The 18928-nt window shown below is 41.3% G+C and overlaps 1 protein-coding gene across 2 annotated transcripts in view; it reads right to left on the reverse strand.

Annotated features, from left to right (window-relative positions):
- Positions 1 to 3064: 3064 nt before the first annotated feature.
- Positions 3065 to 18928, reverse strand: part of cdh1 (cadherin 1, type 1, E-cadherin (epithelial)) — a 44807-nt gene continuing 28943 nt past the window's right edge. Inside the window, exons 4-18 of one of the 2 annotated variants that reach the window (XM_041049142.1) lie at positions 18659 to 18889; positions 16795 to 16935; positions 16093 to 16248; positions 15421 to 15570; positions 14628 to 14792; positions 14299 to 14427; positions 13908 to 14093; positions 13087 to 13331; positions 11701 to 11840; positions 11187 to 11278; positions 10877 to 11009; positions 10383 to 10607; positions 9820 to 9950; positions 3688 to 3831; positions 3065 to 3355 (exon numbers count right to left, since the gene is read on the reverse strand). In XM_041049142.1, the coding sequence (XP_040905076.1) occupies positions 3143 to 3355; positions 3688 to 3831; positions 9820 to 9950; positions 10383 to 10607; positions 10877 to 11009; positions 11187 to 11278; positions 11701 to 11840; positions 13087 to 13331; positions 13908 to 14093; positions 14299 to 14427; positions 14628 to 14792; positions 15421 to 15570; positions 16093 to 16248; positions 16795 to 16935; positions 18659 to 18889 (2481 nt within the window). In that variant the 3' untranslated portion in view covers positions 3065 to 3142. The remainder of the gene's footprint in view (positions 3356 to 3687; positions 3832 to 9819; positions 9951 to 10382; positions 10608 to 10876; positions 11010 to 11186; positions 11279 to 11700; positions 11841 to 13086; positions 13332 to 13907; positions 14094 to 14298; positions 14428 to 14627; positions 14793 to 15420; positions 15571 to 16092; positions 16249 to 16794; positions 16936 to 18658; positions 18890 to 18928) is intronic. The other variant, XM_041049140.1, reaches the window with a different exon arrangement.

The raw sequence follows: 18928 nt of genomic DNA on the forward strand, positions 1-18928 counted from the left end.
GACACACAAGAACTCATTTTAGGAAATTAAGCAAGAAAGGAGAACTGTGAAATTTAACTTGGCAGGACTGAGATTTGAGGTCCTGAGTAAAACATGTAAAACAGTCCCTTCCATCACAGGCATTCATTCTAACAAAGTCTGTAATGCTTCAGAGTGAGTAAGCATGAAAGATGGGGGACTTTTCAAAAAGCAATTAAGTGATGTTGATGTGGATTTTTCAGGCCAGGCTGTAGATCCAGCTGAGGGCCAGTTGAAGCTGAGTCCAAGTCTGGCCGAGTCCCCACACCTTACTCTTTTACTCTTCATTTTCTAAGTTTTCTTCCCAAAAAACTTCTAAGTGTTCAACTCTTCTTTTGAAAAGAAAACACAAAGAGGCACATCTTAAACACTGGAGACCAGGGAAGTTGAATCCATAGAGCTTTATTCTTCAATACAGAATTCAGAGATGACTGACTTTTTCTATCTGTGCATCACTTTTTATATTGTAAATTGTAGGTGTGGACCATCTTGTGTACATATTCATAAACACTAGCTTAACATTGTGCTTCTATGAGTGAAGCCAAGGTAGTGAGAGGTTCACAGGCCTCTGCTACTAGCAAGGGACCTATGCATGTTTCAGTAGCAGCTTGCTTAGCTGCCTCATCAGCTATATTATTTCCTTTGGCTATTAAAGAGTCAGTTTTCTGGTGTGCTGGACATTTAATGATGGCTATGGCGGATGGAAGGTGAACAGCATCTAAGAGGTCTGAGATGGCAGCACCATGTATGACTGGCGTACCGTCTGCTCTGTTAAAACCTCGCTGTTGCCAAATTTTGCCACTGATGTGACATACACCGTATGCATATGCTGAGTCAGTATAAACATTCAAACGCTTGCCTTTGGCTAATTGGCAGGCTGCTGTTAATGCCTTGATCTCTGCCAGTTGTGCAGAACAAGGTTGAGGTAACTTTTCTGCTTGTACCTCTGTAAATGTATCGTCAGGGTTTAATTGTACCACAGCATATCCTGCGTGATTTCTTGTGGCGTCTCTGAAACATGAATCATCAACAAAATAAGTCACATCAGCTGGTATTGGTTGATTATACATGTCATCTCTTGGTTTCATGAAAACCTCTGTCTTTTGGACACAATCATGAGGTGTGCCCTCTTCAGGTAAAACCATGCGTGTTATTATTAAATAATAATTAATAACAAAAAAATGTAATGAAGATAGGCTATTACATGTGAGCTTCTCTGTCATCCCTCCACACACACAGCCAAATTACAGTCAAATCTTTCTACTTGTGATAAATTGATAATGATCATCATGATACATTTTTTTGATCATCATGATAATGTGATAATACATATATTTTTATAATCTTAGAGAATGCAATGAAGGATCCCAGGATCACTCGTGCAATGGGCCTCTGCAAGAAACTGGTCAGCATCTTCTCCTACAGCTGGAGAAAAAAGAGGGAAGCTGAATCTTCTTGCACTGGAGTGGCATTGAGCACACTACCACATAGATTTTTCTATTTATTTTTCTTATTTGCATATATATTATTTATATATTTATATATATTATATATTTAATTCATTTTTGTCAGTTTAGCTGTAATTAAACATTAGCCATTGCATTCAATAAAAGCAAATTCTAAAATCAGTGAATAATTGTTTTGAATAATAGTGATTTCAATATGAATCCCAATAATCGTGATTATGATTTTTGCCATAATCGAGCAGCCCTAATGGCTAGTAGCAGTCTTTACACTAATCTGTGGACAGGTGTTCTGCCATTTTTCCACAGATTATTAGTTTAAGCTGCTCTTTGCACGAGGGGTTTTGTTGCTCTACCTGACACGTTGAAACACACCCAATGTTTTCCATAGCATTCAAGTCAGGGACATTCTTGGCCAGGTTGTAGTTTTCACTACAGTTGTGTGGATTGTGTGGATTGTGTGGATTGTGTGTACTGGGCCCGGTCCACACCAAACATGCTCGACCCCATGTGATCCAAATACATTCATTTTGGCTTCATCAGACTGAAGAATGAGCTGCCAACATTCATCAGCCCTCTTTTCATGTTCTTGGTAAAGTGTCTGTAGAGGTTGACTTCACACTGTTTGATCAGTTACTGAAACAGAAAACCCCTGTGCCAACTCAGATGCACTCACTTGCCTGTTTTTCAGTGCAAGGTTGTGTAAAGAGCAAATTGCATGTGGTGTCGCTGTTGGAGGACGGTCCCTGCTCCTTCTGTTAGTGGCAGTATCCTCTGACTGCAGCCTCCCTCAGCTCCTCCTGGTTGCAGGGTCTTTACTAGTAGGGCCTTTAGTCTGGACTTTACTAAGTGGAATGCAGCTGAAGTGGATTGAGATCAGGTGATGGACCCAGCCAGTTGAGGATATTCCAGCTCTTTTTCTGTAGCACTGTAAAAAACGTTCTTTAGAACAACCAAAAAAACAAAAATAACAATAACAAAAATGTATACGTAGAAGAAAAATGAGTCGATTTTCTTAGATTATTTTACACAATTTATTCACAAGATTATTTATTTCATAATTACTTATTTAATATTGAACACTTTTGAGCTCCACATGAAATAACATCAACTGTAACAAATAAAATAAAAAGACTGCAAAGGATAATATACTGTTTCCATTCATTTCAGTGTGATATCAGTTTTCAGTTGCTACAATTTTTGCCTTGGGTACAAGATAATAATAATAATAATGAAAATGGCAAAATTCAGAACAATGAAATGTAACTGTAGTATTCCACACAGAAAAAAAAACATCAAGTACCTTACATTGCCAAAATTATACAAACGTTACCAGTGCAACTTCAGCTGTGTCCAGTGTCACCCAGTAAGCTAAAAGGCAGGCTAAAATATCAAAATCCATACACACATTTAATCTTTAGTTCAGAAGCGAAACAGCAGTGTGGCTGCTAACTGCTAACGGGACTGCACTGAAAGGTAAACCACATCCACACGTGAGGAAAATCAACATCTGTGAGCCTGCTGATGTCTGGCTGAGAGCAGTTTCCCAGGGATGCATTCATTTATCAGTTCATGCTTACATCTGTTTGACATTCACACAGCCATATGTGCATCCACCATATACTTATACATACTGTTTGTTGTTTTTTTTTTTGGTATGTTTACAGCATATCATCCTCTCCTCCACCGTACATGTCGGCCAATTTCTTGAAGCGTGGTCCCCACTCGCTGAGGCAGTTGTAGTCCTGATCTCCACTGCTCGACGAGTTCAGAGAGGAGAGGCTTCCTGCGTCGGAGCCGCCGCCCTCATAGTCGAACACCAGCAGGGAGTCGTAGGGGGGCGCTGTCGGGTCGTTGTCAGCTGCCTTCAGGTTCTGAGAGAGAACGGGAGGATAGAAAGTCTCATTGCATAGAACTTCATTTTATAAACACTGAAGAATCAAATCTGGAAAGAAGATACACAAACTTCAAACCACCAAAAGGAGCATCACATGGCCCAAGTTCAGTAATTTTAATAGCTTGTGTTGACCATAATCTATAAGACAAGAATATATATTTGTGTGTGTGCTCTAATAAAGGAAAGAGAAAGCTTTAATAGATTTAAATAAAGAGACACTGTTTATCACTGGGAGATTTTTGAACTTATAAATGGCCCAAATAACAGAAATGAGTATGTTTGAATGAGCTTTTCGAATGTTTGACTCACGTCATCGATGAAGTTGCTGACTTCATCCGGGTTGGCAGGGCGAGGTCGGTACTGAGGAGCTGGCATGAAGTTTGGCACCACGTCGTTCCTAAATACCTCAGGCCGGTTGTCCAGGCCGCGGTGGAGAACGCTCAGGTCATAATCCTGACAGAAAACACATGTAGGGGGTCACACATCAGACACTTGCATTTGGCATTTTAACAAGAACATTGGTTTGTCCATCTCCACAGTATTATGTGATATTAACAATGATCATTTTTACATCATCAACTGTAAAAACCAAGGGGGGAGTTGTAAGTTTCTGCAGTGAGGATCACTTCCGCGTTCAAAAAGCTGCAGTTCAGCTGGGGGCTGGCTCCAGAAGTGAGCAATTCTCCATTGACCCCCATGTTAAAATAGCCAAATTTACAGCCTAAAAAAAACATATTTACAGCCTGGTACAGTTTTTGGTCTCTATTGATAGTTTCCACTTCCGTGAACACTGTGAGGGGGGAGGGTGAATTTTTTTTGTACCACAACCATTTTAGTGTTATTTAGGCTTAATAAATTAGGGCGTGGTTACGTTGAGTGACAGCCCATAGACACCCACTGGCAGTTAGCTCTTTGCTAAAGCATCGGCTGGGCTAGGCGGCTACATCCGGAGGCCTCCGGCTACCTCCAGCGGTTGACATGTTATGTGTCACTTTTCCTACTGCGCATGTGTAAATGTTTGGGGCTGTTCGGAGGGAGAAGGTGAGACAGTGGTCATTGTTGTTGTCATGAGGGAGTTGAAGTAAAGTCTTAAAAACATACAGTTGTCGTTGGAGTTTACTGAACTAACAATGGTAGCAGAGGATGGCCGCTGGTAATTATAAAGTTCTGCCGGCGTTTGATGAGAAGAAATCTTACGAAAGCTGGAAAAATGAAGTCGAAATCTGGAGACTTGTTACTGACTTGGATAAAAAGAAGCAAGCCTTGGTGGTTGCCTTGTCGCTAACAGGAAGAGCGAGGGACAGCGTGCTGGAAATAGCCGCAGGGGATTTGAACAAAGACTATGGAATGACTACACTTTTGATAAAACTGGACTCAGTGTTCTTGAAAGAGAAAAAGGACCGGCAATACGAGGCGTACACGGAGTTTAACCGGATAACGAAAGACAATGGCGTTTCGATGGTGGAGTACATTGTCGAGTTTGAACAGAGGTACAACAGAATTTGGCAGTTCAAAATGGAGCTACCGGATGTGGTGTTAGCATTCAAGCTGATAGACACTGCGGGACTTCATATTAAAGACAAACAGTTGGCACTTACCGCTTGTCTAAGTCTCACGTTTGACAATATGAAGGCCACCCTGAAGAGGATATTTGGCGATACTACGCCACAGAGTGGGGCTGGTGCACTGCAGGTGAGCGGAGATGCAACTGACGCTGCCTACTACACAAAGTTTACCGGCAGGAGAGCAAGTAGGTGAAATCTGCAACACCAAGCAGCTGTTCAAGGTACCAATCCGCTTGACAGATATGGTAGGAGAACGAGATGTGCAGTATGCCAAAGCTTATATCACTGGGCAAAGAACTGCCCCCACAAAAATGAACATGCTAAACTAACAGAAGATGAAAGAGGTTGAAGAATGCAACATTACTTTGTTGTCTAAAGACACATCGTCTGACACAGAAATTTTCATGGTGGAGTCTCTGGGATCTGCTGTGATTAATACAGCTTGCACCAGAACAGTGTGTGGCGAAAAATGGCTTGATCATTATGTCCGTCAACTAACACAGGATGAGTTACTGAAAATGAAGGACGTCAAAAGTGCAAGACCATTCAAGTTTGGCGATGAGAGAATTGTCCATTCCACAAAGAAAGTGAAAATCCCAGCTGTGATAGCACAAACTAAATGCCAAATTGAGACAGAAGTTGTCCCAGCCGATATCCCTTTGCTTTTAAGCAAAACGTCACTGAAAAGAGCAGGTGCAGTTTTAGATATTGAAAATGACAAAGCCATAATGTTCAAACAACCTGTGAAACTTGAACTGACATCATCAGGACATTATTGTGTGAACTTGAGGGATAAGAATACCCCAGATGGAAGTGACATCCAAAATGAAAATGACATTCTCATTGTGACAGAAAACATGACAAAACAAGAAAAACAAAAAGTACTGTTGAAACTGCACAAACAGTTTGGACATGCCTCAGTTGACAAACTGCAAAAACTACCGACCTGCTCAGGTAATACTGATGAGGAGTGCATCACAATGCTGTAGGATGTAGTAAAGAACTGTGAGACATGCATCAGATACAGTAAACCAAAGCAAAAGCCAGCAGTAGGTTTACCCATGGCCTCAGCCTACAATGAAACTGTAGGTATGGACTTACATGAGCTAGAGCCAGGGGTGTGGTATCTGCATGCCATTGACCACTTCACAAGATTCAGTGCAGAGAGCATTATTACCACCAAGAAACCCAAAGAAATAGTGAAACACTTTATTCACTGCTGGATAAGTGTTCATGGTCCTCCACGCAGACTGTTCATCGACAATGGGGGTGAATTTAATAACGACGAAATGAGGGACATGGCTGAAAACTTTAACATTGAAGTGAAAACGACTGCAGCTTATAGTCCATAGAGCAATAGTCTCTTAGAAAGGCATAAACCCTCACTGAAATTCTGTTGAAAGTAAAGAGAGACAACACATGTGACTGGAAGACAGCCCTAGACTGGGCCCTGATGGGAAAAAACTCTATGCACAATGTGCATGGCTACAGTCCCTATCAGCTTGTGTTCGGGCAGAACCCAAAACTGAGCATGCTGATTTATGTGCAGGCTGCCATGAAGAGGACGTACTGATTGTGAATGATGATGTCTTCATGTCTGCCAAACATGCTGAACTCAGCAACTGGAAACAGAACAATGTATTTGAAGAGATGAAAGATGAAGGTCAGAGATGCATCTCTACAAGGTGGGTGTGCATACTCAAGGAAACACCACAGGGGGTTGTACCCAAAGCCAGATTAGTCGCAAGAGGCTTTGAGGAAGTGAACAGTGAGGAGCTTCCAAAAGACTCACCTACATGCGCCTCAGAGTCTCTTAAAATGATCATGGCTGTTATATGTCAAAAGAAATGGCAGCTGAACTCCATGGACATTAAAGCAGCCTTTCTGCAAGGCAGAGAGTTAACCAGGAATGTCTGCATTCGGCCCCCCGAAGAAGCGCAGAGCAAAGGAATTGTGTGGAAGTTGAAAAAGTGTGTTTATGGCCTGGCAGACGCTTCTCTGTATTGGTACAAAAGGGTGAACGACATTATGGAGCAGTCAGGAGGTGCTGTGTCAAAGGTGGACCCTGCAGTGTTCTACTGGTTGGATGACTCTTGCAATGTGATGGGAGTCCTTGCTTGTCATGTGGACGATTTTATCTGGGAGGGTTCAGAAACGTTCTCAATGACAGTCATCCCTCACCTGAAAGCTGCCTTTCAAATTGGACGTGAAGAACACAACAGCTTCAACTACATTGGAATAGAGGTTCTCTCTGTGGAGCATGAAATACAGGTGCAACAATGGATGTACATAAAAAAATCTTCAGCCCATTCCTGTGGACCCCACCAGAGCCATACAGAGAGAGGCCCCTTTAACAGACACTGAATATGATATGCTCAAGTCAAAGATTGGCCAAATATTGTGGGTGGCGAGGCAAAGCAGACCCGACATAATGTGTGACATATCTATCCTAGCGTCCAGTACAAAGCATGCCACTGTCCAGACTCTGCATTGTGCAAATAAACTGATCAGAAAACTGAAGTCAGAGGAGGTGACTTTGAGGTTTCAGTATTTGGGAAAAGACAGCTCCCTAAAGCTGGTGGTGTTCAGTGATTCATCCATGGGAAATCTTCCAGATGGAAGCACTCAAGGAGGGCATCTAATCATGCTTATGGGAGAGGCAGGAAGATTCTCACCTATATGCTGGCAATCAAAGAGGATCAGGAGAGTTGTTCGAAGTCTGTCCAGCACAGCTGGACAGACTTTGGCACTTGCAGATGGCATTGACAGTGCAGTCTTCGTGGCTACACTCTCTTCAGAGCTCACCACAGGTGACCGTGCACGAAACAATTTGCCTATCGTGTGTGTAACAGACAACCACTCTCTTTTTGATGCAATCAAATCCACCAAATCAGTCACAGAGAAGTGACTCAGACTCGAGATCAGTAGTATCAAGGAACTCCTCAGCTCTGGAACTATTCAGCAGATAATGTGGTCAGCCACTAAGGAACAACTCGCTGACTGCTTGACCAAGAAGGGGACGTCTGCACTTGTTTTGCTGAGGGCCCTCAGTGAAGGTGTATGGCAACTTAAAAGCTAAATGGACTTAACAACAAAGACTTTTTCTCTACTGTTCTACTCTAGTTATTAGAGCTGAAACTTTAAACCTGGTTATGTGTTCAGGCCACTTAAAGAAAAAAGAAATAATTTCTTTGCACGGTTTTTCTTTAAAGAAAAAAGGGGAGTTTGTTATGTGCCACTTTTCCTACTGCACGTGTAAATGTTCGGGGCTGTTCGGAGGGAGCAGGTGAGACAGTGGTCGTTGTTGTCATGAGGGAGTTGAAGTAAAGTTTTAAAAACGTACAGTTGTCGTCAGAGTTTATTGAGCTAACAGACAGAGGCTGCAATGTCCGTGTTTGTTTGCCAATGTTTGGATAGGTTTTTGTGACAGTATGGCTTGTTGTAGTGTAGACTGTACTAATCGATCGTCGAAGGAGTCTGTGTTGCAGTTTTTTTGGTAAGTAAATTTCTCACTATTTTACCTGGATGTTTGCACTAATTAGCATGTACCGGCATATTTTGCCGCTGGCTTATGACTTAATTGCCGATTTCTGGTCGCTGCTGATACAGATAGAGGACGAGAGCAGCTAATGTTAGGAACACTGCTGCGGTGTGTTCCGTGCTCTCAGAGTCCGTTTATTGCGGGAACACTAGGCTACAATTTTATTTGGTCTCATTTTTCTGTTTAAAAAGTCCGACATTGCATGGACAGAGCAGCTCCATCAGTAAGCGCCTGCTGTAACTGTAAATGGATAGTGGGTGGAGACAGCGGTGAAAACCGGTAAATATTAAATATTAAACATTTTAATATATTATCATCATCATTTTTTATCGTTATCATTAATAGTAATGTCAATAATAATAATAATAATAATGTTTTTAACTTTTTAATATATTTTATCAATACGAAATAATGATTGTTTCACAGTTAAATAACAGGCTAGAAATAAATTTCCCCCCACAACTCCACCAAACCCAGCAGCTCCACCTAAAACCTCTCTATCTGAAACAGTCATGTTTAAAACAAAGCAGCAACATTATGATCTCTGTTGTATGCTCTGTGTTCGTATGGGGTCGAGCTAGTCGGGTCGGACTCGGGGACTGTCGTGTGGTGGATGTAGCTGCGTGTAGCTGCCACTTAGCTTGTTAGCCTAGTTGATTAGCTGATTAGCCTTAGGCTAGCTCGGTTGCTCCGAGCTAAGTGGCTGGGTTCTCGGCCGGCTGACCCGCAGAGTAACCGCCTCTTCGCCAAATATGGAAAGTACACTCCAAAATCCAAGATGGCGCAGCTCAAATGCCCATGGTTTGGTCACAAAACCGACTCCCCGAAACCAATGGGTGACGTCACGGGTGCTACGTCCATGTCATATACAGTCTACGGTAAAAACTAATCCATGCTCTGCATTCAGATGTTAGATCAGGCAGGCAGTGACAACTGCTTGCCCACATGTAGGGCAGGGCAATATAACTCAAACTTTAACTCAAAGTTAAAGGATATTACTTTAATAGATACATAGAACAGAACAGACTTTACTGTCATTACACAGTCATGTACAACAAAATAGATCATATCATTAAATGTCACGTTGAAATTGTGTAATTAAATTGTATATTTAATGGTTAATGCAATCAAATCAAAAATCATTGTTCTTCATACAGAATGTGGGGAAAAAACCTCAATCTGTTCATTTTGAGTTACAGCTGACTTGACAGTTCAGGTTGGAGAGGGCCTTTGCTAGTCAGCAGCACTGATTTGATTTGTTGTAAGTAACTGTATGATGCAAGTCTGATTGAATCTACAAAAGAAATGAGTCCTGATTTGTGTGTGGTCATTTACCTGATCGTCCTCTCCGCCTCCCTCTTCGTCATAGTAATAGATGTTGTCTCTGATGTCGTCATCCTGCAGGAGAGGCTCCTTCTTTTCTCCTCCTCTCCGTCTCGCAAACATCAGCAGCAGCAGCACTAGCACTGAACACAAAGCACAGAGCTGAATCCAACACACCCTCATCAGAGACCACAAGTCCAACTGTTTCCTTCTAAGCTAAGGTTTAGTGGTGAGAGCTGAGGAGTTCACTTTCTTATTGTTACCAAATTCCTCTGTCACAAGCATCCAATGTTGTACAAGAAGCATTACAACACATCACTGGATTTGAATTGGGTCACAGTAAGCTACAGGTGAAACATCTTGCAGGGTTCCAACCTAAGTTTTGATGCAAAGCTCCCCGAAGACAAAAGACACTGGAGCACACTGATTCAATCACAGGTTTGAACTGTGCAAACATGGCTCCAAAGCTTCACCACTCTTCTTTGGCTTACAAGCCAAAACTTTTCATCTAGAGTCCCTGGAATTGAGATAAGCATCTGTTGTCATATTTAACTAAAATTAAATATTAGACTCACTGAGCAGCAGCAGGATGCCTCCCAGTATTCCCAAGATTACAGACGGGTCAGTGACACCTGCCCATGCACCAGGCTCTTGGCACACCATTTCTTTCCCGGTGCAGTCACACACTTCGACCTGGACGGTGCTATCCTGCGACTCTCCCCCGGTGTCTGTAACTCTCAGGACCACAGTGTACTTTCCACTGGGCAGCTCAGTGGCTAAATTTAGGATGATGCCGTTTTCTGCGACAATGAGGAAAACAGAGGAACATTTAGTTTATAACTTCATTGTTACATGTCACTATATGTCTTAAGAATTTGGCTTTCTCTCTCGTACCAGCATTAATTTCACAGAGGCGCTCAGAGTGGAAGACAAGCTTTATCACTACCTTTTCTCCATAACAAACTAGCTGCCTTGAGTTTTTCCTGGGACTGGCTCATTGATTGGATGACATTAGTTTGTGTTTGCTTTTTTTTTTTCATTTTCAGTCATGTATTAATGGTGTACATACTGGTCCCATTCATCGCAGCGGTCCAGCTGGACTTCGAATCGCCATGTAAAGAGACGCTGTATGGAGCACCAAAGCCTGGTCCATCTTTATCGGTTACTGAAAGCACCTGAGGAGCTGGTTCCTTGTTACACACCTGCAAAAACACAATGTCAGATTGAAACTTTGGACTATGCTTATCAAATTAATTTGAATATCAACACAATTCAAACCACACACAAATCACACAAAATAAGTTGTGCACCACAAACATTTTAGGTTTCGTCTGCGTTAAGTCACATGGAAACTGTAGCGTTTGGGAAACAAGACACACCGAGATTGCACGGTCCACGATGACGGGTGCATTGTCATTGACGTCTTCAAGTTGAATGATTAGAGTACCAGTTCCTGTGGCTGGGATCTCATCTGGTGACATGACAGACATACACACATAAACATACATGAGGAGAACAAAACACACTGAATTGTATAGTTCATATTTAGAGAACTTTTTTGCTCCTGAAGCAAAAAAGTTCAACTTCCAAAAATGCCAAGCTCAAACGCTTTCACTACTGTGTACAAAGTTCTTGCCAAGTGGGCTCAAAGTAAAGAGTCTTTTAAGACAGACTGTCTGAGATGTGATTTAGACACACAGCAGTGTAGATCTACATTAAATTTAACACAGTGTAGACCAAAAAAGTTAAGCATGAACACAGCAATGTCCCAAAGAAGCTTTGGGCTTCTCATTATCACCAGAAAAGACAACACCATTAAAACCTTGATCTTGTGTATGTTTCATTTCCTGCTAAAAAGCAGTTGTACAGGTGCAAGTCTTGCTTCCCACCTACCACTGTCAACTGCACCAATGAGTGCTGTGTATCTGTCGTCCTTCACGAAATGGGACTCCCTGTCCATGCTGCTTCTCAACTTAATCAGGCCCTTCTCCTTCACCTGCAGCCAGCCAGCTGGGTCACTAATTATTTTATACCTGGAAAAATCACAAAAGTAAATGATGTAAATGCTATGCAAAGAAGATTATTACAAATGCTTCACATGCTTCATGGGTCATTCCAGAATTGGAGGACATTTTGGCTTCAAAATTCTTGAAAAATAAACCTTCACTTTTCTGATTTTCTGCTACATATTCATCAATAATAGGTAATAAACTATTAAAGGCTTGACTAGCTCAACTTATAGATCAATGTTACAATTTTTATTACATGATTTGGTGTTTACAATACAATACTCTAATCATGGTAACAGGGTTGCAGGTAACAGGGTTGCAAATCGGTACTAATGTTAGCTTTTTCTCAGGAGTAGAAGCTCGCTGTTTAGCTAGCTGTTACTGCTGACCAAGAGGACAAACTTACTTATGTAAATAAGTAAAGAAAAAATAAAAAAATAATTGTCTTATTCTGATCATATGCGTAACACTGTTGCATGAGGTAGAGTGAGACATTCAATCAAGGCTAACTATATTATAAAAATATCAAAAATAGAAGGACATACTTTTGCTCTACCCATTCTTTTGGAAAACTGATGATGTCAAGTCCAGCGTATCATTTGATTCACTGCTTTCTTCTTCTTCTACCATGCTAAAAAGGTTATGGTAACAGGGTTGCATGCATGTTGTGGGACACACGTTCCATGAATAATAATAATTATTTGAAATATTATGTTTATTAAAACAAATGTTCCCACAGTTACAAGAGACAACAATGAAAAATAATAGCAAAAAAATTAAAATTAAATTTCATTTTAACTGCTTTATTTGAGATTCAATTTGGTAATTAGGGGTGTGGGACAAGAGAAAAATGTTTTAGGGGGTAATCCAGACTTATTTAGTATTTTTAAAATTATTTTCAAGCATTCTTTTCTCTTAGTTTTTTTAGATTTGGTCTCAGGACAAGTAAATTCACTCAGAAACTGCATGTGGATTATTTAAAATTTGATGGGTGGGACGTAAAATGTCCTCCAATTCTGGAATGACCCTCATATGTTCAAATACCATGTAATTTGGATAATTTTCAGTTTACATTGAATATATAATAAATATGTTCTGTGTTTTCCTTGGACATGATTGCAATTTAAGCTAGAGACATGTTTAGAAAAAAGGCAGCCGCCTGCGCTGTTTAAATCAGGGCTTATTTCAGTGTGGACGTGGCTTTAAGCTTCACTCGTTAAATACACACTCAAATGAACAAGGTTCTCCTTTCATCAGAGTTTGATCTTACTGGACTGTCTGTTTGCGTGCAGTGTCTGGGTCAGAAGCAGTGTACTGGACCACGTCACTGTCCACGGCAAGGTTCTCTGGTTTTGAAACAATCTTCTGTATTGGATCAAAGATTGGAGCTTCATTGACATCCTGCACATGCACCACCACCGTAGCGGTGGCAGTGGGCAGCAGAGTAGCAAAAGGAACCTCATTCTCCACTGCAACCAGCAGAGTGTGCGTGGTGCTCTTTTCAAAGTCTAGACCCTGGTTGGATGGAAGGGGAAAAAACAAAAAAACATTCATTTCAGACAAATATTGAATTACTGCTATAGGTCACAGAAAAGTAATTTATGAAACACAGATAAACAAATAGTTATTGACAGATATGATCACTGAACACTTTATTAGGAACACCTTGTGTGTACACCTGCCTATTCATACAATTATCCCATGAGCCAATCAGGTGGCAGCAGTGCAGTGGATAAAATCCTGCAGATACAGGCCAGAAGCTTCAGTTCATGTTCACATCAAACATCAGAATGAGGTAAAATGTGATCTCAGTGACTCTGACGGTGACATGAATGTTGGTTTGAGTGTTTGTGAAACTGCCGATCTCATGGGATTTTCACACAGTCTCTAAAGAGAATGGTCAGAATGGTCTGAGCTGACAGAAAAGCTACGGTCACTCAGATAACCCTTCTTTACAAGTGTGGTGAACAGCAAAGCATCTCATAAACAACCGAACTGAGGCTTGGTATGGAGTTCCTACTGAAGTGTTTGGTGAGTGTATCTCTCCACTTTAACACTGGCTTGTTTGAGAATTCCTGCTCTACTTCCTACCTTGACAGTAGTAACGAGTCCCTCTTGTTTGTTACTTCCTGTTGTCACGTTGAACAGTCCTCCAGGATCACCATCAACAATTTTGAACTTGGCGTTCCAGGATGTGGAATGTGGCTCATCGCCGTCGGTTACTGACAACGTAGCGACCAGCACGCCCACTTTATTTTCCTCGACTGTTGCCTCATACTGTGAATAAGAGATGTGTAAAAATGAGCAAAACAAAGAAAGTGAAGATTGAACAAAATCCTGTTGGTGTTGCTAGCTTACTAACTAAGTAACAGTAAATTCTGATTGGTCCTTATTTCATTGTCTGTGTCATCATAAAGTTTAGTTCATGATTTCCCTGGAAGTAGGTAAAGTAAATTTTGAGTCACATGTATGTTGTACTTACAGAGGATTGAGTGAAGACCGGGGCGTTGTCATTGCTATCTGTTACTGTGAGGATTACTTTGGCCTCTGCAGACAACCCTTCTCCCTGTGTGTCTGCTGCCCGTACAACCAGAGTGTACTTTGGGTATTTCTGTTGGAGGAGACATAAAATGAGTTTAACTCATCAGCTGGAAGGCTTAAACACTCTTCTTTTTATGACTAAATACTTGCAAAATAAACAACTTTTGTTTTGATTTCTGTTTTTTTGTTGTTGTTTTTTTGTTCAGATCATGACAACAGTTTGGAGTGACAGCACGTCAAGAAAGGCAAAATATGTTTTAAAAACCTCACCTCTCTGTCAAGCCCACCAGCACTGACTCTGATGGCTCCAGTCACTGGGTTGATTTCAAACAGGTTGTTACTGGGCAACTGTGGCTCCTGGCTTATAATACGGTAGCGGATATCTGAGTTGTCATTATTTGGCTCGTCAGCATCGGTGGCAGTGACGGTAATTACCTCAAAATCTGGACAGAGGGAATTCAGACATATTAAGTACAGAGGTTCCTCTAAGTATTCACAGCTCTTCATTAAAGAGGTGATTCACACATGTATGTTTCCTTTCCAACCTAACAATCCACCTGGTGATTGTGGTGTGCATGGTATGTCAGTAAGCCTGTCCCCATATAATGGACTCAAATGACCCACAAATATACCAACCAAGGGAAAAGACTATGATTCAATGTGCAGACAGAAAACAAGAGGCAGATTTTAGACAACTGCTAGATGAGAGTAATGACCTGAGTGGTGCCCTAAGTTGTTTATGGTTTGACAATCTGACACACTGCATGGTCCTCTCCACAGAATTCCCTGTTTGGTGAATAAAGGAAGATTTCTATGTAATTAATAAGATGAGGGGGCTCTGGCTTAATCAGAGGGCTCACTTCAGTGATGCACACTTATTTTTTTTCAGCTGACATTTTTATTCTTCAACTGATTCATCATCTTCCTCATTTTTCTGTACTACTACTCTACTATGTCAAAGTTTAGGACAGACATTAGCAGCTGTTTTCTCTGCTAAAAGTGAAACTAAACAGTGTGGAAAACCAACTGACATGTTTTTCAGGCTTCAATAAAACTCACTGACAGTACCTTTGGCTGATGCCTCAGGAACGGTTCCCAGGAAGGTATCTTGAGTGAATACAGGCCTGTTGTCGTTCTGGTCAATTACATTCACTATAATATCCATAGGATCCTCAGCATTTCCTGAACCATCTGCCACAGCATGCGCTTGTAGCTACACAGAGGCAAACACATTTATATTATAATACTGTACATAGAGGAATAATTCATGAGGATCTTTTCATTCCATATCACTAGAGAATGTGTGCAGGTGATGGGATGCACATTCCAGCTACTGGTTTTACACTAAACCACTGGTGGCAGTAACATGCCACGATAGGCAGTGCAAAAGAAGACTGTCATCAAGTAAACACAGCTGTAAACAACACAGCACTTTAAATTACTTGATGACAATTCAGGGTTCCACAGCAAAGGATCTGGATACTTTTGTAAAAGAGAGATATTAGTTTTTGATTTTTAATATATTTGGAAAAAAAAATCTAAACATGTTTTGACTTTGTTTTTACAGATATGTATCACTGATAAAAATGGCAACTCACTGTACTTTCACATTTACATCAGCAGGACATGATTTGAGGGGGAAAAAATGTGTTCAGGTGGGTTTTTCTATGACTGTCTCATCACAGAAAAGTCACAAAGTGTATATGTAAAAAGTAATATCAGAGATGGTGCTTACCATGTACTTGGCCACCTTCTCTCTGTCCAGTGGCTGTGTGACATAGAGAATACCAGTGTTTCTGTCCATGGTGAAAAGGCCAACAGGATCCTGATCAGCTCCTGGACCAGTGATGCTGTAATAGATCTTCTTTATTTTATCTTCACTGGAACGGATCTGGACAAAACACACCAGGTCTGAGTTATACCACTGTCACTGACTACAACCATAGTTTCAATAATGGAAAACAATTGTAACAACAGTAAAGAAGCTGTGCAGAGGCCTCTGACAGTTTGCTGCATTTACATTTCTGAGGAACAGAAACAAAGAGTGGCCTAGTTACACTATTCTATATCCTGTGTTTTAGATCAAGTCAGTTATCTAGTGATCTCTGGATAACAGCATTCTATCACATCAAACATGGTGCACCTGTGAACAACTTAATTTTCTCAATATTGCAAGGAAACAACATTTTGATTTCTCCTGATAACAGAATTCTTCAACCACTGTCACAAAAAACAATTTTGTTACCCTGAGAAAGCAGTTAATTAAATTTTTCATTCAATATTGCAGGGTTAATAAATAATTGTCACTATGGTTTCACTTAGGGAGGAGTGAGGGTTTCCACAGTGACTGCAGAGGAAACCAACATGAAAACATCCTTTACACAATCAAATATTCCAAATCCAGTTCAGTCTCACAAGGGGCTGTAGTTCCACTTACTTGAACTACATTACTCGGAAACGGTCCTCTGTTATTCTCAGGAACATTGATGGGAGGAATGACCCAGTCTCTCTTCCTTCTCCTCAACCCATCAGCAGACTTGGGGAAATGCAGAACAGGTACTGGTGGATTGGTTGCAGTCTATGAAAAAATGTACAAATACAGTCAGTAAGGAGTTGAATAGTACAACACTCCACCTTTCACCAGAGTGAACATGGACAGGCTCCTCCCCCAATAACTCTGGACCCAGACAGGTACAGATAATCAATGGGTGGAGATACTGATGTATGAGGCAGTAATATTTATTAGTAACATCAGATCCAATTACACCTATCTGAAAAGTCGCTTGTGGTACATCACCCTATAAAAGTAAACACCTTGGTGTTAGGTCTTATAGTAATTTCTCCCATCCTCTGCAGAGAGGGGAGAACTGAACCACTCTGACTCACATATACAGCTCTGGAAAGAATTAAGAGACCACTGCAAATTATTCTGAAATCAGCATCTCTACAGGTATGACAGCCATTCCGTTTCTGTGTATGTTGAATTCCAACACAAGCACACCTTCTACTTAATGGTTTATTGTTAATTCACCTGAACCAAAACCTATTTAATGAGGAAAAGTATAAAAAATACTGCTGTGGTCATCACTGTCCTCTTGCAAAAGGACCAACTGGATGGCACAAACAGTGCTAGTAGTACCTCAAAAGTAATTGGAATCAAAAAATAAATACTGACTATGCCAAAAGAGTTGAAAAGAAAAGTGTTGCGTGGGGAAAAGAAGGGTTCAATTCTGGCTTTACTGGCAGATGGATACGGTACATCAGGTTGCTTCCATCCTTAAAATTTCTAAGACAGCGGTTCTGAGCTGCTTGAAGGTCAAGCAGCAGACACTGGGGACAACAAAGCTAAAGACTGGCAGAGGGCGAAAACGACTCTCCAATGACCAGGATGACCGTCAACTCATTCGAATGTCACTCCGCAACCGTAGGACGACATCAAGTAACCTACAAAAAGAATGGCAAATGGCAGCTGGGGTGAAGTGCTCGAAACAAGCTCTAGGGGCAGGGCTCAAGTTGTGTAAAGCTAGAAATAAGCCCTTCATCAATGAGAAGCAAAGCAGAGCCAGGCTGAGGTTTGCAGAGAGATCATAAGGATTGGACCATAGTGGACTGGAGTATGGTCATCTTCTCTGATGAGTCCAATTTTCAGCTTTGCCCAATACCTGGTCATCTAATGGTTAGACGGAGACCTGTAGAGGCCTACAAGCCACAGTGTCTCGCACCCACTGTGAACTTTGGTGGAGGATGGGTGATGTGCTTCAGCAAGGCTGTAATCGGGCAGATTCGTCTTTGCGAAGGACGCATGAATCAAGCTACGTACAAGGTTATCTTGGAAGAAAACTTGCTTCCTTCTGCTCTGACAATGTTCCCCAATTCTAAGGATTGTTTGTTCCAGCCGGACAATGCTCCATGCCACACAGCTTGGTCAATCAAGGTGTGGATGAAGGACCGCCAAATCTCCAGACCTGAACCCAATTGAAAGCCCCTGGAATGTGATCAAGAGGAGGATGGATGGTCACAAGCCATCAAACATACCTGAGCTGCTTGGATTTTTGCATCAGGAGTGGCATAAAGTCACACAACAGCAATGTAGAGAGCATGTCAAGATGCATGAAAGCTGAAATTGAAAATCAGGCTTATTCCACCAAATATTAATTTCTGAACTCTTCCCAAGTTAAAACATTATTATTGGGTTGTATAAAAATGAATATGAATTTCTTTTCTTTGCATTATTTGAGGTCTGACAACACTATCTTTTTTCTGTATCTTTTTCCTCAATAGTGCGTCTAATCATACTGTACCTCTGTGTTATTAGCAGAGTCCACTTCAGTATGGTGGTGGTGATGGTTATGGTACCTGTGGTCCCGGTGGTGGTCCCCGTGGTGGTTCCCGTGGTGGTCCCCGTGGTGGTCCCCATGCTGATGCCCATGGTGCAATACCCTGACTGGAACTGTCATGTTGCGACCTTGTGAATCCCAGGAGTGGATGAAGAAGTCCTGATGTCCTTCATGAAGAACTATCTGTCTCTTTATCTGGATGGGAAAAGACACACTGATCAGTGAAAGCTGAAA

This window comes from Toxotes jaculatrix, chromosome 11, assembly GCF_017976425.1.
Source record: "Toxotes jaculatrix isolate fToxJac2 chromosome 11, fToxJac2.pri, whole genome shotgun sequence".
NCBI classification, from domain to species: domain Eukaryota; kingdom Metazoa; phylum Chordata; class Actinopteri; family Toxotidae; genus Toxotes; species Toxotes jaculatrix.